At 40.7% G+C, this 21,247-nt stretch overlaps 1 protein-coding gene across 1 annotated transcript; it reads left to right on the forward strand.

The window, feature by feature from the left end:
- Window positions 1-15,747: 15,747 nt before the first annotated feature.
- Window positions 15,748-20,883, forward strand: nr4a2a (nuclear receptor subfamily 4, group A, member 2a). The gene is made up of 8 exons (XM_085384024.1): window positions 15,748-15,895; window positions 16,377-16,481; window positions 16,666-17,537; window positions 17,991-18,120; window positions 18,308-18,471; window positions 18,850-19,052; window positions 19,220-19,398; window positions 19,526-20,883. The coding sequence occupies exons 3-8, from the start codon at window positions 16,668-16,670 to the stop codon at window positions 19,780-19,782; spliced, it is 1,803 nt and encodes a 600-aa protein (XP_085240150.1). The 5' UTR covers window positions 15,748-15,895; window positions 16,377-16,481; window positions 16,666-16,667; the 3' UTR covers window positions 19,783-20,883.
- Window positions 20,884-21,247: the final 364 nt, after the last annotated feature.

Raw genomic sequence — 21,247 nt, forward strand, 5'->3', positions numbered from 1 at the left:
TGTAATTCAGACACTGATATCCTCTCCAGAGATGACTTGCTATGCGATGGTGTGTTTGGGCATCCGCTCCCCAGGTCAGATAGAAGATGATGCGACGGCGTCTTGGAGTTTTATGCTGTCAAGTCTGGAGGTGCATGAGTGTTGTGTGCATGAGAGGGCGAGCGGCTAGGGAGGGGAACAAACAAGGAGACTGCATTAACCTTTGGTCTGCTGGAGAGGGGAGGGCACAAGCGGGCCGGGCTGGTTGAAGGGACACCCCATAATCAGGCTCCTGTCAGTGCTGTTTCCAGGAGATTAATTCAGCTGGTTTCAATTCCAGTCGCTGCTCCCGTAGCCTCAACGCAGGGTACACATATTGCCCTGTTTAAAACACATGCACATGGCACTGACTCAATTTAACACAGGAATAGCTGAGGGGGAAGGCTGTGTCACAGGAGTAGCCTTCATTCCTTACCAACACAAATAACATGCATCAACAAGAAAGCAGGAATCTCAGTCCGACCCAAAAGAGAAAGGAATCCAATCAAAAATTGAGATGCAATCTCAGCAAGAATAGATGATGTTTGAAGAGAAAGGTAAGTCTTCTCTTGCAGTTAACACAGTGATTACATGAAGCTGTGACACTCCCGAGCTGAAGTTCCCATTTGGACTAAACACCTGCTCTGAGCTAGACATACAGGCAGAGCAGCCAGACAGAGCCTGGCTGTTGTGGCCAGAGGCTGAGGAGTTTCTACTGCAGCTAACTAATGAACTGATGAGACGGCAGTGCTGAGGAGCAGGTGATACAGGAGGATAGTGACAGAGACGTAGGGGTCCACCGTTAGTTACCTGTAATAGCCGGGATGACGATGTGCACCCCGGCACTGGGCTGACAGATGTCGGGGTTCTTCTGATCATCCATTTTCCACAGCGCGTCCGTAAAAGGTCCCGTGGCATTGATAACACATTTGGCTCTGACATCAAATTCCTGCCCTATGAAAGAAAACAGCATCAATCACCAGGGGCTATTCATCTGTGGCTGGTGACAAGCCGGATTATTAATTTATCAGCGAACGCCCCCCTCTCTCCGTAATAGAGTGGCTCGAGTGTGTCCATGGGAGACTTCCCAGGATTGTAATTAATAGGAAACAGACATACCTAATTTCCCTCTTGCCTCTTTGTGTCACAGAGTAGCTCAGTGGCAGTGACTGAGGGTCTTTTGAAATTGTGGAAGGGAAATGTTTGTTAATGTGATGCTTGATGTTGACGAGCTACAGTATATAATGGGATGCATATCAAAAGATACCATGAGGATAGCAAATGATCTGTTTTGGCAACAAGCTGAATGACAAACTACCTTTAAAAATTTGATGCGTGATGCTGCCACTGCTAAGAGAAGCGAAGAAAAGACCAGGAATGACTGCGTTCACAAGCCAGAAATTCATATCTCTGTGAGCGAGAAAAAAAAGAAGAAAAAATAAAAGACAAAGAAAAAAGAACTGACGACAAAACTGTTTTTATTATCCTTTCAGTCTGAGCCCTCCCTATGTGAGGCCCTCCTCTCACATTATTAAAGTGAGACATCTCCTCCAAGAGCACACTTCCATCTTTTAAAACATCAGGGGGTGGTCATGTGTTGAGATCCTCAAATCTTGGTTATTCATGAAATGTTTCAGAATACCATCTTTTACCCTTAACTGCTTTATTCTTCCAAAGCCAGCCCTATGCATGACATTTAAAAGGTAAGTAAGGCCATTTGGAGTACGCTAATTCTGTCTTATGTTCCTCCCTACAAGATCTGAAGCAGTCCTCTACACCATAAAACGCTTATAAAATATTAAAAGCCCCTGCATTAGATGTGCAATGACTATGTGCAAACTAGCACTGAGTAAGAGGCGCTGGGAGGAACCCTGTTGTGAGGGCTAGAGAGAGTGGGAATAGAGTGAGGCAGGAAGGAAGGAAGCGGCTTTTGTTGGATTTACCTGTGATCACATCCCTGCAGTGTGCTCCGCAGACCCTCTCCTTCCCCGTCTGAGGGTCTGCCCACTCCAGTAGGTGCACCACTTCAGTGTAATTGGCTATGGCAGCCCCATACCTGGCAGCAGTGAGGGCGATGGCGAGGTTCATTCAAGCATCGTTGTGTTGTCCTGCAGCGGGGGGACAGGACCAGAGCAGGGGGATGTGAGTCACCCCAAGCCTGTGACTGGTGGTATGGAAGTGTGTCGGAACCGATATGTCACATCTGTCCCTGTCACTTTGCATCAGTGCGATTGCTGCTCTGGCCACACAAGGAGCACACTTAAAGCCACAGTGGCCCTTTGGCCTGAGTGTGGGGCCCCGGCAGCCCCTCCCCTCTCCTCTCCTACGCTGGGAAGGGTAACCGCTCCTCGGGAAAAGGAAGGGAATGCAAGGAATAGATGCACTGATGCCTTGAATATACAAAGAGTGCTGAGGAGCAAAAAAAAAATGGTTGTTTGAGAGTGTGCCTCTTGTGTAGTACATAATAGTTATTCCTGTCTTTTGAACATTTCATTAAGATTACTTTAATAGTTTTGTGTGCACAACTTCAGCAGGCTTCATTTTAAAAGAGAGCAGTGATCAGTGAAAACGGTCACGTCTCCTCCTAATAATCACATTTTTCAATATGTCAATATGACGGTAAACAAATCTTGACAGCGGCTGATCTTCCTTTCTAGAAGAAGATCCGTTGGCAGAATCCTTTTAATGAAGAGAGAAATCAAGTATCAAGATTTATGGATTAATCCCTCTTCAGCTCTAAAATACCAGAGATCTATATTCAGAGTCACAAGGTCACAAGTTTTGTAATTTAAATGAAAGGGTCTAAAAGGTGACAAATGAACAAAGCCCAGTTTCATTAGGAAGTGATTCTTATGTACATCTTTGAAGATTTATTGCTGGACAATCCCTTGGTTCAAAAGTAAAGAGAGAATAGAGATGATTAATCACTTTTAATGTTGGTGTCTCGGGTGACTTTCTTTCTATTTGTTATTGCCAAGGAAGTTCAAGTCCTCATTGTTGGCCAGGGAAAATGTTGCTACTTTGCAGGAATGAGCAGGGTCCTTTGTGCCCTGATTTATTTTACGTTTGAGCGACTTGAGGCTAGCTAGCTGGTGGGCTCTGCTTAATGCTACAGCATGCTGGAAGCCATTCCCTCACTACGGAAAATAAATAAATAAAATGAAGGGAAAAAGTAAAAAAAAGAAAAAAGAAAAAAAAGACCCAACAACAACAGATTTAAAGGCCACATTTTAGAATGAATTACATACAAGAGTATGCACCCTGCCATGATGTATTAGGAAGACCATAGAATCCACTTCTTCATCTCTGTAGGGTGAATGTGACCATTATAGTATGTGGTTAGCAAACTTATGCCACTGGTGGTGTATGAGCACACGCATGCACACGCATGCACACACACAAGCGGCTAAGACTTGAGAGAGGTTTGGCACCGGTAGGCAGCGTCTGATCCTCGATGATTGCTGAGCCTTGTAGTGACCTTTGAACCCGTGATTCACAGCTCTCTGTTGTGGGGCCTGTCACAGATTGGCACTGGGTAAAGAAACAGGAGAATTAATACTACACTAAATGTCAGGAATTCAAGGATTAGTAAGATCACGGAACCAGGATTTATGAATGAGCGGCATAGCATGGGTATGATAACCCGGCACAGTGAAGATGATAACAATAATGATGATGATAATTATTATCATCAGCAATTAAAAGCCCAAATGGCCGAACGACAGAGGAGAGCTAAATGAGCATCAAAGCTCCCTGGAGGACAGGAGCCCACCCCCGCCCTCTTTCTTGTTCCCTCCCTCCCATCGTGCCCCTACTTCCGCTCGGCTCACACCACCAGTCGTTCCAGCCTCCTGGAGGTACAAAACTCAGTGGAGTGAGAGCAACTCTGCGGCTGGACAAAATGCTGCAAAATGACAGGGACAATAATGACAATGAATTTCATGTCTTCCAGTCATAGAGCCAGAGATGCTTGGCTGGGCTGACTTGTCCAATTAAATTGTTACAGGTACAGCAGGAGATAGAGTTATTATCCCAGATTCTTTTGTCAATTACTCCTTTAGCAGAAAGAAGAAGGGCAGAGTTGAGCAGACAACAAGAGAAAAATATTTCCGTAATATGGGAGAAAAAAAGTTTCAACACACACCAGAAATGTGAAAATTATTAGGCACGGTAATATAATATTTTAAATACTCGTGCTGCTGTTGACTAGTCGGATTTTTATGAAAAAAGCAAAGGTGAAGCACCGCTTTTAAATATTTGAAAAACTCTTGCTGCTGAATGGTTAGAGTTTACGATCCCTTGTCCATGTGATTTATGTGTATGAAGTAAAAAAAAAATCATTTCGTACTAAATTATATTTTTGCCAATACAACATTTTCTTAGGGTAAGGAATGTCTATTTGTTGAAACTATCTGGCAATGATGGCTTGAAAAATCCCGGGGAGATGAACCCAAGCAGTCAAAACCCAATCCCCATTGAAGAAGGTCAGGACAGAAAATGTCACTGCCATAATGTACCCAGTTGTTTATGGGAAAAGAGGTGGAAAAGACAGCTCGAGGAAAAATTAAAATACATGTAAATGGTGTAATGTTTGTGATCAAAGAAAAAGAGTCTCTATGATAAACACTATGGCTAAATTAAATCGTATTAACATAACAATTATTATAAACAGTTATTAAGTAAATACTCTGATGCATTTCAGATTCTCTGCTTTCTAGAGGTAAAAGAAGAAAAACACACTGGTATAAAACTGAACAAATATAAATAGCTCATGTAAAATACCCCCCTCTCCTACTTACTTCTGCTAAATGAATAAGGTTGACAGATCACTGCTCAGATAGTGGCCATATTCCCTCAGAAGTATGTTGCCTTTTTGCAGTACATGGGAATCCACATATCCTCAAATGCTAAATGAAGTCTGACAGATAGCCTAGAGAAACAAAGTTGGGAGTTTGAAGCTACAAGGGAGACCTTGAGTGAATGGGACATGCTATGTACACCCTGGCTAACAATCAACATATGCTTTGTTTTTCTGATGCCAACACCAGGCACATATAGCCCGGAGATAGATGGATCCTGGGACTGGTAGGAACGCGATGGCTACTGGCTATTTTCTGCTTTTTTTTTGGTTTGTTTTTTTTAAAATGTTGTTTCTAATTTGTTTACGCTCACATAGACAGCAATTACACAGCTGTGTAAAACACAATATATTTAACTATATTACACACAAACGAATAAAAACATCCGCTGTATGCTGCACTACTTAAAATGAATGTTACTGCACAACATACAATTTAGCACCATGTATATATGTGTAAAATAATTTTATTTTTTTTTTACTGCTAATACAGAAAATCAGTTGTTATCAAAGTTGAATTCTTAAATGTGTTTTCTACAAACTTGTTTTTCTCATAAGACAAGAAAAAAATAACTTTTTAAAGCACATAAAACAGGACAGACTTAGGGTTCTACAATTTGCAGTCAGATTGCTGCTATCAGCATCTCCAGCTGTGATAAGTGCTATAATTTTTAACATTACAAGTGAAAGTGATGCATACACTTTAACAGTGCATAGTAATGTGCACAGCACACTATATACTGCTCAAAGAAAGATTTCATGATTAGAGGCTTTGAGCAATAAACAGTGGCTCCCACAGCTTGTCTGTCTTGAGTCTGGTGGATTAAGAGAATCAGCACCTTGCAGCATTAGTGGAAAAAATAAAGCATTTCCATGGCTGATATGTGCCGAGGATGACTTGTTACTACATAGTCACATTCTTTTATCCCCTCTGTCTGCATTTTCCTCTAGGACAGCACTAAAAAAAGACTTCATTTTATCATAGTCTTGAACTCTTTGACTGATGTTAGTTGGGCTAGGTATGGCTTTGTGCAAACGAGGGAGGTGTTCGGCGATGGTGACAGGCAGCATGATGAGTTAAGAAGGTGCCACGGCCCGGCAATGAAAGAGAAATCAGAAAATCTCCTATCCCCCTCTCAGTAATGAACCACACCTGTACACTGCTTTAAATACCAGAGAGAAGCTTTAAATGTCAGGTGCAATTAAAGCTTATGATTCAAGGCTGCACCAATCAAATCAAGGCCTCTGAGTTCAACCAAGTCTGAGAGAGAGCAAAGGCGAGATGGAGCAGAGATGCCATGGTCTACTCTTCCTTTACCTTACACTTCAATGAGCCTTCAAACCCAAAGGTGACTATAAAGTTTTCTTCCAATCGGCCGAACTTCTACATCTTTTCGACTCCACGGCTTTATTGAGGGAAAGGTTTACCGTCTTTGTTTTGATCAGTCTTGATCATGTTTGCTTAAAAATTAATTAATTGAATAGTTTCATCAAATTTTAATCATAACCTTAATTTAATGTAATTTATTTGGAAGAAGTAGATGAAACAACACATGGGCAAGTATTTCATCTGATGACATCAGTGATTTATGGCAGTTCACTGTTATCAGAAAAGTTATTCCTTTAACAAAATAATATCACCTTTTTTGGTGCACAGTCTTTTTGGAAAAACTGGATAAGATCATATGTTTTAAGGGTAAATATACAAGCTGAAGGTTCAAGCTACCGGCTCCCAAATACCGTTGCTTTAATTTGCCCTGTGTAGCACAGGCTGCATTTTACTGTTGAGCTGCTGACTAGGCAGCTGTGTTTCCTCCAATCACACTAATTGGTCTCTTCTGCTGCTCACCTCCAGCATCCTCATATGTTCATACAGATAACAAAATAAGGCTCCTAAAGAAAACACAGGCTTAGAATAATGAGATATCGCAAAGACTGAAACGTAACAGAAAATTGTGACATTTTACTTTGAACCTGGGTGACTCGTCTTAAACAACTTATAGCAAAAGAGGGTACATAAGCCTTGTTTCACCTATTACTGAGAGATAATTTCCCGAATTAATTTACAGTGTGATAGCAACAGAGGTCTGCTAAGTTGTAAGAATCCTTTAAAACAACTTCAGAAAATTCCAGGCAGGCAGTCATTCAAGGCAAACATGTCACTGCTTCCCGTGAATGAAAAATGAACATAGGGGGGTAAATAAAGCAATATGACCAGAGGGACCAGGAATTCTGCGGATAAGTGTCAGCTGCGGAGAAAAAATGAAGCATTTACCTGTTTGTAATCCAATTTCATGATGGCTTTCTGTAGATATCGGACTCCTCCGTGAATGAGCTTGGTGCTCCGGCTGCTAGTGCCTGATGAGAAACCGTCTCCCTGCACAGGGGCAGTTTTGAGATCTGACAATGGGAGCCAAGGAAACACATCAACATTTGGATACTTACTGTCCCAAATCTTTAGAATGGATCAAGATGCTATTCGCATATGCACAACTTTCCACTGTAATATTCATGACGAGAACAATATTGTGGGGCCATACATATTCCATTGGTTAAAAACAACAATCATTTCTACCACTATGACAGCATGAAGCACAAAGAGCAACCGCATATTCTGAGACCACATTTAAAAAGAACAAAACTTTAAAAAAAAAAAAGAAACCTAGAGAACATATGCATGTTTTTAAACACCGAAGGAAGTCATATGACTTTCATAGCATTTTTAACAGTGAAATCGCTCTTTGCTTTGCCCATTAGAAGCTTCTTTGCTGTCCCAGATGGTCGATAAATCCCAGTTTTGAAAAGAAGAAAGGAAGAATAACTGAGGATTAGAAGAAAGGGTTTGAAACCCCCCTCTTCACTGCCAATAGACAACCAGGGCAAATAAAGGGGCAAAACATATTTAAGAAGCCTCTCACCAGCAGCATAGATAATTGATTTGGTATGTAATGGTAACCACATGAGGATGCACGCCCTTACTGGAAGAGAACAAAAGAGTTTTCATTTCTTTTTTTGGTGACTGGACTAAAGCCCGTAGACATGTGAAGGGGAGAAATCCTTCCAGTTCAAACGTACTGCTGCTCTACACTTTCTAGCAGACATGTGAAGCATCTTACAGAGGAAGCCCCAGAGAGGCAGCTTGGAAAGCAGCTCCACCACAATGGCAAGGAGGTTATGCAACATCAGGATGGAGAATACCCATTTGCAGTTGCAAACAGAGGCTGAACAAGACTCTGCCATGAAAAATCCTTTCGGAAAGCTCCTCACAGAAAATATTGTGCTGGTACTGTAAGAAAAAACTGGGATTTATTTGTTTTTATTACTTTTGCCTGTAAAACCCCGATACAGATCCCTGTACACGAGGGAAAATTGGATTTTTTCTTCTTTTTTTTACTAAAGAAGTTGGACCAGAAAACATTGGGAACCAGGATAAGGTGGGATTTTCCTGTTTTTTTTCTCAGTGTCAATAAATCCCAGATTTAAAAACAAACACACCTGTGCTGTTTACACCTCAATACTGTCTCTTAAAATTTACTTACAGGGGCAGGATGGTGTGCATGGGTTTAATTTAAAATTATCCCCAGTGTCCAAATGTATATGTCACCCAAATGAACTGTTTGACCTGTTGATGTGTTTTTAATACGGCTATGAGCCTTTCCAGGCTTTGCATAAACATATAGCACACCTATTTCAAGGCAGACTTGTGATAGAGATTATTATTATTATTAGGGGTAATCCTGCTTTTATGCATTTTTTAGGCTGGTTTATTGTAACACTAGAATTGCAGTCAGATCAATGATTGTAAAGATATTTAAAGGATTTTTAAAGCTTTTTCTTACAATAAGAAAAAATGTAAAAGTATATAGCAGCACTTTTTACGGCATACAGAAACTTATGCAAATACATTCAGAATTTTAAAAAAGGGTAAATCAATCTGACTATGAGGTTGTAATGAGCAGTTAGGACCCCTTAAACAATCACTTGTTGGATTTTATCTCATCCCTCTGATTCCCCTGAGTCCTCTCGATGGGGTTCTTCTTCTATCTGTTCAGTCCCCCTTTTACCTGTTCAGCCACCTTCACATGCAACACTCAGGCCTATAGCATCCATGCAAAAGAAATCCAGCCATCCATTTCATTGTCATATGACTCCAGGGGACAGTACACATTAATAAATGTGTTTCATTATTATGCATATGTCTTTATATTCCTTGTGATGGATTTAGGAAAAAGAAGCCATGTATTTTCTGTGACAAAGCTGTCAGACACCATCAAACAATAAAAAACAATACATCACATGCTTATTTATATTCCACTCCCAATAACATTTCAAAATAGTGTCTTTCGAGATTAATCACAGAATCTGCATGTGGCGAGCAGACGGACAACGCTGAGACAAGCAAACTTGACTAATTGCAAGACTGATGATGATGATGATGATGATAGAGCTGGATTATCTAAAATAAGCAAAGCAGAAGAAGACAAATGGCATTCGCTCTCAAGTTCACTGCAACTGTGAGACACGTCCACATTATGGAGGCACCATCAACCATTTGTTAGAAATAATATGCAGCAGGTAATAGTGAACAGAATGGAAACTAACTTTTGCTTAGTCACTTGTTGTTAATGAACACGTTTAAGGTCTGTGCAACACCGAGTGAAATTAAGTTACAAGTACCGTCTTTAAATCCACGTTGAAATTTTATTCAACAAACGCAATCTGAAGCATCCTTTTTATACTAATAAGACTTTGTTAACAACACTACTCATTGCTTTGCAACACTGAATCTCACGTTTTTTTTTCTCTATTCTGTCAGTGCAGTAGGGCCATAAAATGAAAACAAGCCGCCTCCTTGCACTGACAGCGGTTCCCATTACTGCTACCTCCTCCTGTAATGCCCAGATACAGCTCAGTTGGTGAGCAACAGAAAAAAAAGAAGAAAAATCAGCAACGAGCTTTGCGGTGTACAGTGGCCTAAGCAATCCATTGCTTAAACAAACTGCATACTGCAGGCGTTGTGTGGTAGGTAAATTGCACATGGAATTTATGGATTGGAACTTTTCTTAGGTTGCACAAACTCCAAAGTCTTAATAAAAGAAATGTGCAATGGTAGAAAGTAATTAAGTACATTTACACAATTACTGTATTTAAAAAGAAATGTGAGGGACTTGTAATCTGCCTGCTTTAACAGGAGAAATGATATTTTTATTCCACTATGCAGACTTTACAGTCATAGTTTCTTATTACCTGTACATAAAACACTCCATAAACTTGTAAAATATAATACATAGTTAGTGTTAGCTCTTCAATATACTGGAAATCTCTCCTGGGGTCTGTCTCACCTTTTTCCCTATGACAGTTAGTATAGGCTCCAGAGCCCCTGAACTGGACAGGTAGATGGGTGGATAGTTAGTTCCCAAATATTTGACATAAAAAAAAAACAGCATCTGAATGTCTTTGCAGGTTTTCCATCATCCAGGTTATAATAATTTATGTGCTCAAAAAGAAACCAACTGGACTTATTTATGAAATCAGAGTCTTCCTCTGTTCTCAAATGAGTCCCAGGTATTTAACCCACAGTGGGGTTGTCTTCTTGGTGAAAAATAGATGTCTCAATTATCTGTATATAGAAACTTAGCTTGCTACTTTTTTGTTACTCATAAGTGCTTGTTCAATACATAACTGTGTTCACTTTGAAAAACAAACAAAATATAATTTAAAAGAAAAACTATAGCTGATAGTTAATAATGACACACTAAAGTGGTCACAAACTTACACAGTGCAGCGGTGAGTGGTTTGATGATACGATGCCACATTTTCAGTGTTTCCCACATGTTGTGCATGTATCTGAGATGTTGTGCTGAGACTCAGGCAATTTAAAGAGGTAGAGTGCGCGGTTATGAGATTTAAATGCTAAATGCTTCGTGCACACTGAACTAAAAAATCTTCAAGCTCAACACCGCATTTCTTTTGTTCCTCAGGAATACATCCACCAAATGTGATGAACAGTCATGGAGAAATGCAGAGAGACTCATATACAGAGATACATTCGCTTAGTAGTAAGACTAAAAATATACATTGTACTTGTTAACTGATAATGGTATTTTTACTTTTTCTTCCACAGTGATCTGAATACTTCTTTATCACTCGATACATGACTAATGCAGCCTTTCCTGTTTGTGGAGAAACAGGTCTGCCTCCTCACAACACAGTTTGGACGGTTCATGGCAAACTGAACCCATGAGAGGAAAAATCCTCTCCTCCAGCTACTTAGAGGGGAAAGCCTTCCAGCTTATGCAAAGCTTTATCCAATTCCCTCATTATCCATTCTAGGACACTTTGGTGGGGCCGAAATGGAATCGCAGCAAATTCCAGTACACAAAGAAATCTGCCGCACTGTCTGGCCTATCGGAGGAGCGTGCCTGTGAAAACTGTAAAATCTAATCAAACCTCAAACGGATCGGATGGAATAAAAAATTGTTTGAAGCAGAGCGCATATGCTTATTAGTGATCTACAAAAATAAATGATCTGGGTTTGTTACTTTTAAGGCAAGAGTAATCAACGCTTTATATCAATGATCTTTTAAAAGTCCAATAGCCAGTGGCACTGACATGGTATATAGGAGTCTTTAAGGTCCACATTCATAACTATTAGAAAGAAATTCACTTTACAATATTTAGCGTCCTCTCAACCTTTCATAATTCAGATATATTAATAATCAAAGAAACTGACAAAGAAACTAATGGTTTGTCTGATTTTCACTGGGGCACAATCCAGCCAGCAATTGATTGTGAAACCAGGGACACCTGCAGCTTCGGAATACATTTTCACTTTCAGGAGGATTGAAAAAAAAGAAAAAAAACCCAGCACCACGAGGAAATATTGCCCCACCACATGAATATGCAGGGAATTGATACCAGCAGTGTCATTACTAATGTTGCTGCCAATTACAGAGCATGTCATGACACTGTGATTCATGAATATTCATCGTTGACTGATATAGACAGCAGCAGTATGCAGAGGCTTCTATTCCCATTTTACTGTCTCATTGTGAATGGTGAACAGGTACCTCCATCATGCCATGGAGGAGCCTTCCAGCTGCAAGACAAGCTGTTCCATAAGGCATTGCTAGTTAACAGTGTGTTATATAAAGGTGTATAAAAGTGATGAAGTGCACCCTGGCTCTAAAGAGCAGGCATTAAAGCATATTAAGTAGACATTTAAGCTTGTAAAGTGGGAATCTAGAAATGGAAAGAAGACACTGAGCAAAGGGATGCCTTCAGGGTCTGGCTGTTCAATTCTCAGAAAGTTTGATACCTGCCAGTGCTTTGAGATGAAATGAGGTTTGTAGAAGCGACCGGGAGATTTTGCAAACTATCTAGGCTGCAGTTTAAGGAGAACGGCGCAACTTCTTTTCTAATTTAAATCCAATTTCACAAAAAAAGACAATGCAATTTAAAGATGGAGCGACGATTAGTTCTTTAAGAAGTGGAAGCCTCTTTCTCAGTTCCCACTTATTCTTAATTTGAGTAGCTTATGTGCTCAATACAATAATGAGAAAGTGGTGTTTCATGGAGTTTTCACAATTTTCTGCAACTTCACATGCTGCATAGTGTTAGAGGGAAACGGTGTTGTTATTCTGTAGGTTATTTCATAAACAAACATATGTCATATCTAATATGATTGCTAAGAAGCAAAAGAAATTCATCTTGTTAAATGGTAAATGTGGGACGACTTATGCCAAAGCAATAACCATCTACAACAAAAGTGTCATTTGCATGTTACAAACAGCTCAGGAAGTGTTGATTCTTAAGTAAAAAGAGCACAAAAAAGGTAAAAAAAAATGTTCAGTCCAATTAAGTTATTCCATGACCAAGAAAGTATTGAACAAAACTGCTGATATTGATGATAATTGTACCTATTGTCCCTATATTTTATTTTGCTGCTTAAATTAGAACACATAATCGTATTTGAGAGCTGACCTTGTTTTGCATGAAAAATCTTCTTCTGTTAAATCTTTTATTATAGCTGACCTGTAAATGTTGTGCAGTAAAACAGTACAGTGTTCTCCACTGCAGCTGGCAGTAAGAAATAAGTATGCATGTAAGTCAGAATTTTACTACAGTACTTTAGTAAATGCACTTTGTTTCCTTCCGCTTCACATAAATGCTTCACTTGTTAAACACTTGTAGAAGAGTAGCCTGTACTTTTCATTGTGCTAAAATGCCATGTACTTCTTTTGCAGGTATCTGAACACATATTTCACTACTGAAAATGACCACTTTTTTTAATCCTCTTTATTAACCAATCACAGCAGCAAAGCTGTAATGTATTATATTGAAATGCAAATGTTGTTAATAAAGCTCTTAAAATGTGTCAAATGGAGCTGCACAGTATCTGAGAAGACTGCACCACATGGTCAGTTTGGTCCATACCTGAAATCCATCTACTATATGTGAACATTACATCTCCAGAGAAGGGGAAAAGGAATAGACTATATCAAATCGCCCAAAAAAAATAGTGAAGAATACTTGCTGGAGGTAAAGACGTTAATTTGAACCGACTTGTCAAAAGGAATTAAAACAAAAAAATTGACTCAGAAGTTTCTTTGCGCTGGGCCTGTTGCTAATAACAACCACACTCATGATGGAGACCAGCGAATCAAGTGGGGCTCACTGTTCGCATCCCTCCTCGCACTCAGGGTCGAATGCCCGGGGAGCTGGCAGACCCTGGTCTCACTGTAACTGAGACTCATATGGTATCCTTTGACCTTGAGATGACGAGAGTGTCTCTTCTACTAATAAAACGCATTTCCCACAGAGTTGTCGATTGCACCCGGGGAGAAATTAATAATGGGGGCTCCCACGGTGATAAAAGAGAGAGAGAGAGAGAGTCAAAGCTACACATTCTGGCATTTCTACAAACAAACCTAAACATATAATCTTCCGTATGATTACAACTAACCCGTTAGATTCACATCAGACTGCCAATTAACTGTGCACATAAATAGGAAGTTAATTACTCTTCGGTAAAACGGCCAATTAAACGCTAACCGAGCTTAATTTTAAATGGAAAATTGTTACCAGTCAATAAAAACCAAGCGGCGTCCTGTCATCAGCGTTTTAAGTCAAAATAGTTTTTGTGTTTTTTGTGGAGGTTGGTCACATATTCCACTTTATGTAAATATATTTACATGGCTGTAGGATAACTGTTGTTTAATGAGCCGAAATCATGATGACACAAGACTGGGTCAGTACAATGTGAAAAGCGCCATAATCTATGCAAGTCGAACAATATTTTACTTCCGGATATCCACAGTTCAGTGTGGGGAAACTGTAATTTACAAATCCCGTCTTACAGTCCACCTGAAAACGACTGGGCGTGACCACACAGTCTTAATGGGGTTAGGTTAATTAAAAGGTTAATTGTAAGAAACAGCAGCTTTGTGATGTATGGCTGGCGAACAATAGTGTCCTCTAGAGGTGAGTGTAACCATGATATACAGTTTTCTTTCCCCCACCCCTCTTCTTGCGCACTCTTATTGTGTGTGCTGTGAGTACGGGGCAGTACATAAAACAGCTTCAAGACTGATGGTTGTTCTGTGGTTCATGTAATAAAGCAGCAGTCCAACAGCAATAACATATGATGCTGCATGCGGCGAGATCCTGCTGTAGCGTGTGGAGCCACATCTCTGCGAATGCACTTTCTGCTCGCTCTCTTGGGCCTGGTTCCCAAGCCTGCGTACATCTAGAAAGATTTAGGCCAACTCGACTGGCTACAAGGTGTTGGTGTAAGATTAGGCGAAGATCAGTTATTCCATCGCTGCAGAACAATAAGGCCAGCAGATTATTTTGGCGACCGCGTCAACTTGAGCGTTTTCTGCGTCACTCTTATTCTGCGCGCTGCTATCACGTTTCCCTGTTTTGGGTCCCCCATGACAACTGGCTACAGGCCCGCTAATTATCCCCCCTTCCTCCTACAGAAGCGCTCTCTCTCTCGCGCGCACACACACGCGCGCTACCAGCGCTATGAATAGGCAGCCCACCTCGCAGACCCCACCCCATCTGAGGTCTAAATTTGGAACACAATTGAAATAGCCTACAGAAATCCTGTCAGAAGATAACAAAGAATAATATTGACCCCTGCTTCATTAGGGCTATTTCATACAACTACAGTGAGTCTAGCATTGTGACGTTGTGACATAACTGTGCCTTATATGTGTCCCGGTGTACACTCATCTTAATTTCACATTCAAATACCGACAACCAGGCCATGCATAAACTCAGTGCTAGTAAGGAGACGTGTTTCCACTTAGGGGTGTGTGTACGTTTGTTTTAATGCCACAAAAATACACCGCACACTTGGCTACATATTGGCCTGCTGCAACCTTGGAGTGTACCTTCATTTCTTTTGGAGTAGTGCATGGTAGTAAATGAACTTTCCCCGATTGTAAATGCTATTCCCGCATGCCAGAACAGTGAGGAAAACAACAGTGACAGCACCAGTCCATCGGAAACGTGCATCATTTACTTTAGAGATTTGTGGCAAATACATCGAAATCATATCACATAGACTCGTGTCAGCTTAAAACAAGCATGACGTAAGGCCTGTGCAAACACCAAGGTGTCTGAACTGAGTTTAGGTGGGTTTATCCTCCACTACATCTCTGCTAATGTCCATGTGGGAAGCAACACAGAACACATACCACAAGACAAACATACTCACCAGAAAAATTGGGGCTTGAGAAAGCTCCCGAGGAGATTGGTCCGCGTCGATGTCGACGCCGATGACGTTGCGCACTGAAACACGTGGGCCAGGGTATCTAGAGCTCACATAAACAAAGCCACATTGGCCAGACTGGATAGTCGAAGCTCGTGTCGCTGTTGGTGCGCGGACTCACTTCCCTGCTTGGCATTGCTTGTACCTACGCTCGTGATTTGGAGCTTTTACTAAAATTGATGAATACCACCTACATGCTTATCGCATGGACAGAAAGTCACGATCCTGATGTGAAAGAGGTAAGATTCATTCATTCTTTTCTTGCAACATAATCTCCGAATTCGCTCGTCCTGTCCGGCTTCTCCGAGGCATTGAAATCTTTTTTTTAATCTAAGTCTTTTTTTCTATCCTTAAATTGAAATTACACGCAATTAAGTTTGACTGAGACTATTCAGATGTGACTGTCATTTAATGCCACATTTCAGCTTTCTGCTTTTTAGACAAGTTTTTACTAGTGTCAAGTGCGCAAAGTTGGTCTGTTCACGTCGAACCAGCATCTTATTAACAAAAGAAAAGAAATACTTGTGGTTTGGTTTCTATAGCATGTTGTTCATATTCATTAGAACACTGAATAAAATGTTGTAACATGCTCTGCACGTTTGGAAACGGGGTATGGTTTGCGCACAAATAGACTTATGCTTAACCAATGTGTGATCTCTCCTTTTAGAGAGATTGTTTTATTGTATAATCTAGTAACTCCAAACCTTTGTGTTTTATTAGGGGAAGAACCAGAACAGAGTCGCATTCTTCTATCCCGACACCCACACAACAGCTCCTGACATTACCCATTTCAAGTGTCACCGGAAAACTGTCAGAAGACTTGAGGTAGGATGTGAAACATTTATGTGTTAAAGTTTTATTTTTACCTGAAATCCCACACTTGTTTAAATTAGTGTAGTTTTTGCTGTGGACATTTCATATAATTTTAAATTGATATATAAAACTTTCCCTCTCAGTTTAAACATTTATGTGAAAAATTCTAATTTGTTTGCACCCGTCTGGTTTTCAGCCATGCCCTGCGTTCAGGCTCAGTATGGATCATCACCTCAAGGAGCCAGTCCAGCTTCCCAGAGCTACAGCTACCACACCGCAGGAGAATACAGCTGCGACTTCTTAACACCCGAATTTGTTAAGTTTAGCATGGACTTGACCAACACTGAGATCACAGCTACTACTTCTCTACCAAGTTTCAGTACATTCATGGACAACTATAACACCAGTTACGACGTTAAACCGCCCTGTCTCTATCAGATGCCCCACTCCGGAGAGCAGTCCTCTATCAAAGTGGAGGACATTCAGATGCACAGTTACCATCAGCAGAGCCACCTGCCACCCCAGTCTGAGGAAATGATGGCTCACTCTGGGCCTATGTATTTCAAACCCTCCTCGCCTCACGCCCCAAGTACGCCAAACTTCCAGGTTCAGCCTAATCACATGTGGGAGGACCCTGGCTCCCTCCACAGTTTCCACCAGAACTATGTTGCGGCCACGTCTCATATGATAGACCAGCGCAAGAATCCGGTGTCAAGGCTTTCGCTCTTCTCGTTCAAACAGTCCCCGCCCGGTACTCCTGTTTCCAGCTGTCAGATGCGGTTCGACGGGCCGCTGCACGTGTCCATGAACCACGACAACCCGGGCGCACACCGCGGCCCGGACGGCCAGAGTTTTGCGGTGCCCAGCGCTATACGGAAACAGTCTGGCCTGGCCTTTCCTCACTCGCTGCAGCTCAGCCACGGGCACCAGCTGATGGACAGCCAAGTGCCATCGCCCCCGTCCCGAGGATCTCCGTCAAACGAAGGTCTGTGTGCGGTATGTGGGGACAACGCAGCCTGCCAACATTATGGAGTGAGAACCTGCGAGGGTTGCAAAGGATTTTTCAAGGTGGGCTGAAATGACAGCGACAATGAATGCGTGTTACTGTTTTTTACGTCAGCGAGACATTCTGTCATTATTATTCACAGCGCAGTGTGTTAAATGCTGCTCAGTTACTTAAAAACCAAATAAATCAAAGGCAACACAATAACACTAAACCCGACTTTAATACAAGTGTGAGTGCGCACACAAAAAAGAACCACATGGCAGTCATACTTGTCCACACAGACGTGACATCGAATGAAAAGAAATAATAACCAACACCACTAATGCGTATTTGCTGAGCTTCTCTTATTATTATTGGGTCATACAGCACAATTCAAAACATTAAATATGAATTATATTATATTGTTTTCATCCTTGCATTTCCCCTTCAAGTTGTGCGTCAGAATTGTGTAACCTTGGAAATGGGCCCGAAAGTTGACTGTGTGTTTTTTTTTTTCTCTCTCTCTCTCTTTTCAGCGCACCGTACAGAAAAATGCAAAATACGTGTGTTTAGCAAATAAAAACTGTCCTGTTGACAAACGCCGAAGAAACCGTTGCCAGTTCTGCCGTTTCCAGAAGTGCCTTGTCGTCGGAATGGTGAGAGAAGGTACGTTTGGGCTATGCATTCAATTATTTCTGTCCCGGTGGTTAATATTTTTCATCTGACACACTGGGAAACGTGCGTAATGCAGTACTGGGTTGTGAATTTATCCACTAATAGGTATTTACGCACACCAGCTGGAGTTTGTATATTGATGATTTATCTAAATCACATATCTTTATATATTTTGCAGTTGTCCGAACGGATAATCTAAAAGGTCGAAGAGGACGCCTACCATCCAAACCCAAAAGTCCCCAAGAGCCTTCCCCTCCCTCGCCGCCGGTCAGCCTCATAAGCGCACTTGTTAGGGCCCATGTGGACTCCAATCCCTCCATGTCCGCTTTGGACTACTCCAGAGTAAGTGACTCTAATAATCCCAGAAATAAAAAGTCACACACTCGCAGAACATTTGAAAAAAAAAAAAGAGTTAAATATTATTCAGAGAAAGCAGATAAAACGAGACTGGCGACCCCTTTAATTTAGTCCTGCATTAGGACTAAATTTATTACCCTGAAAGTTTTCTGTAATACATCGCTGAATTCCAAACTTTGCCAGCCTTTTAATGTGACACATTTTAAGTGAGCTGCACTGAGATGCAGAACTTAATAAAAAAGGAGACATGAATTCAACGGTTAAAAAAAATCTTTCTCTCCTTCTTGGAAATGGGCATTTGCAATTTCACGGATTATATATTTTAAAGGACCTCATTAAGGCGCTGTTTAAATTAAATTCCAGTTCCAGGCTAACCCTGACTACCAAATGACTGGAGACAACACTCAGCATATCCAGCAGTTCTATGATCTCCTGACGGGCTCCATGGAGATCATCCGAGGCTGGGCGGAGAAGATCCCTGGCTTTTCTGATCTACCGAAGCAAGATCAAGATCTCCTCTTTGAATCCGCCTTCCTTGAACTTTTTGTCCTACGGCTGGCATACAGGTGAGACTGAGTAATTACTAAATAAAACAATTTAGGCTTTAGATAATCATCAGTCCCTCCTTCAAGCTTCATTGCTTTTGGCTTTATTAGCCGCCCAATAATTAGAAGGCTCTTGAATCCACATTTATTACCAAGCATAATTAATGACATTTTGTTAATAACTGCAGGTCCAACCCAGTGGAAGGAAAGCTTATTTTTTGTAATGGAGTGGTTTTACACAGACTACAGTGCGTCCGTGGATTTGGAGAGTGGGTAGACGCCATCGTGGAGTTTTCTTCCAACTTGCAGAGTATGAATATAGACATCTCAGCTTTTTCCTGCATCGCAGCACTGGCCATGGTAACAGGTGAGTAAAGGCGACGGTGCATTTATGAACACTGGATGGTTCACAACGCTTATGAAAAATGAGAGGGTTGACGTATCATAGATTATTTATCCGTGCCTGTTTTTTCTTTGTTAATTGTATTTTTCAGAGCGACACGGACTTAAGGAACCCAAGAGAGTCGAGGATCTCCAAAACAAGATCGTCAACTGCCTCAAAGATCAAGTGACATTCAATGGCGGCGGCTTGAATCGTCCCAACTACTTGTCAAAACTCTTAGGAAAGCTCCCAGAACTGCGCACACTCTGTACCCAAGGTCTGCAGCGTATCTTTTACCTAAAGCTAGAGGACCTAGTCCCTCCGCCAGCAATAATTGACAAACTTTTCCTCGACACCCTACCTTTCTGAGTCTGACTCAATGGCGAACCTCAAAGAACTTCCAAAAGACTATTTGTGTCAGACTTGACCGATTTTTAAAGTTGTTATTTCTGAATATTTGCAAGCTCCATATGCTAACAGAACAACCACATTATGAATATGAATTCGTGAAAAAGTAACACGAGGGAAAAAAAAGACAAAGTCTAATGGCTGTGCGGGCCTTGATTTTTTTCCCCTTTTCTCTCTTTTGTTTGTGCCAAACAACTGAATTATCACTGGTTAATGCTCTCCGGTGGACAAACTGTCATCAAATTTAACTTGGTCTTGCAATCATTTACTGTTTGTTTAACCTCGGCTCTACTGATTCAGCATACTCAGATGTAATATATTCCATTTATATAGAAATATATAAACCCACGCACACACACTGTATATTATGATAGATTATGTGATGCCTCCAATGCATCGGTTTATAACATGTGTAAAAAGTTTGTTATAATGAAAATATTTAATTTTCTTTTCTCTTTTGACTCGTGCCTATGTGTTTCTGACAGGATCCCAAAAGCATCCAGAAAAGACAACGCATGATTTAGTTTCTTTTTTTTCCCCCTCCCACCCCTTTTCCTTTTTCTTTTATAGGCACTTGCTGAGGTGATGTCTATATATAATATATACCGGACACTATGTAGTCTGCTAGATTTGATACTGATTCGTAGTTATGGCACTCCTTTTATGTATGACGCATATGTGGAAAAATATTTCATCTGTATAGAAAATGAGGGACCCATGGTGTTTGTAAAACTGTCAGACATTCCTTGTTTGTATGTGCTGTAAGTATTGTTGCTGTTGAATATAAACGTTTCTATATATTTATTATTTCTATTGCCAAGAGCTACACTAAGCATGGTGCAATTTAAACGATTTCAAACCATCCAAGTTTCATGCTGAGCACGTTGTCTATGTTTTATGTCTTATAAGCGTCTAGCTAGTTATAATTTAACACGTTTTGGAACTGAAAAATCCCATCTTATATGAAGAGGTCCATGAGTGTGTGATATAGGCCTACATCTTTGGCATCATGGTGTACTTACAATTTCTGTGACGCATTTGGTGCCGAATTCAAAAAACTTTAGAGAGAAAGAAATATTTAATGTTTACAAATAAAACTTTTAAATCGATCCTTTGCTAAACACTTTCTCTGAAATTTATTCTTCAAATTCAGACTTTTCCAATCCCCAAGAGAGAGCGAGGCACACGAGAAATGATGCATTTTCTCATAACTTCTTCACTGAATTCTCAGTTTTGTGGAAGCTGTTGCGATCAGCGCTCAGGCTCGATTGCGCAAAAAAAACCAAACGTTTTTTATAAGGACACCACAATAATAATAATTTCTGTTATCATCCTGTTTAAAAAAAAACGTGACAGGATGCGATGAGATATTTAGTTCAAGCTAAGGGAGTAAGTCGTTGCATTAAAAGATGAAATATTCGTAAAG

Source organism: Rhamphochromis longiceps, linkage group LG16 (genome assembly GCF_057381845.1).
Source record: "Rhamphochromis longiceps isolate RC_006_pf linkage group LG16, R_longiceps_female_GT1.1, whole genome shotgun sequence".
Taxonomy (NCBI): Eukaryota; Metazoa; Chordata; class Actinopteri; order Cichliformes; family Cichlidae; genus Rhamphochromis; species Rhamphochromis longiceps.

Coding starts and splice junctions, on each gene's coding strand:
- nr4a2a (XM_085384024.1), top strand. CDS start 16,668: ATGCCCTGCGTTCAGGCTCAGTATGGATCATCACCTCAAGGAGCCAGT. Junction 18,121..18,307: donor CGTCGGAATGGTGAGAGAAG/GTACGTTTGGGC, acceptor TATATTTTGCAG/TTGTCCGAACGGATAATCTA. Junction 19,399..19,525: donor AGCACTGGCCATGGTAACAG/GTGAGTAAAGGC, acceptor TGTATTTTTCAG/AGCGACACGGACTTAAGGAA.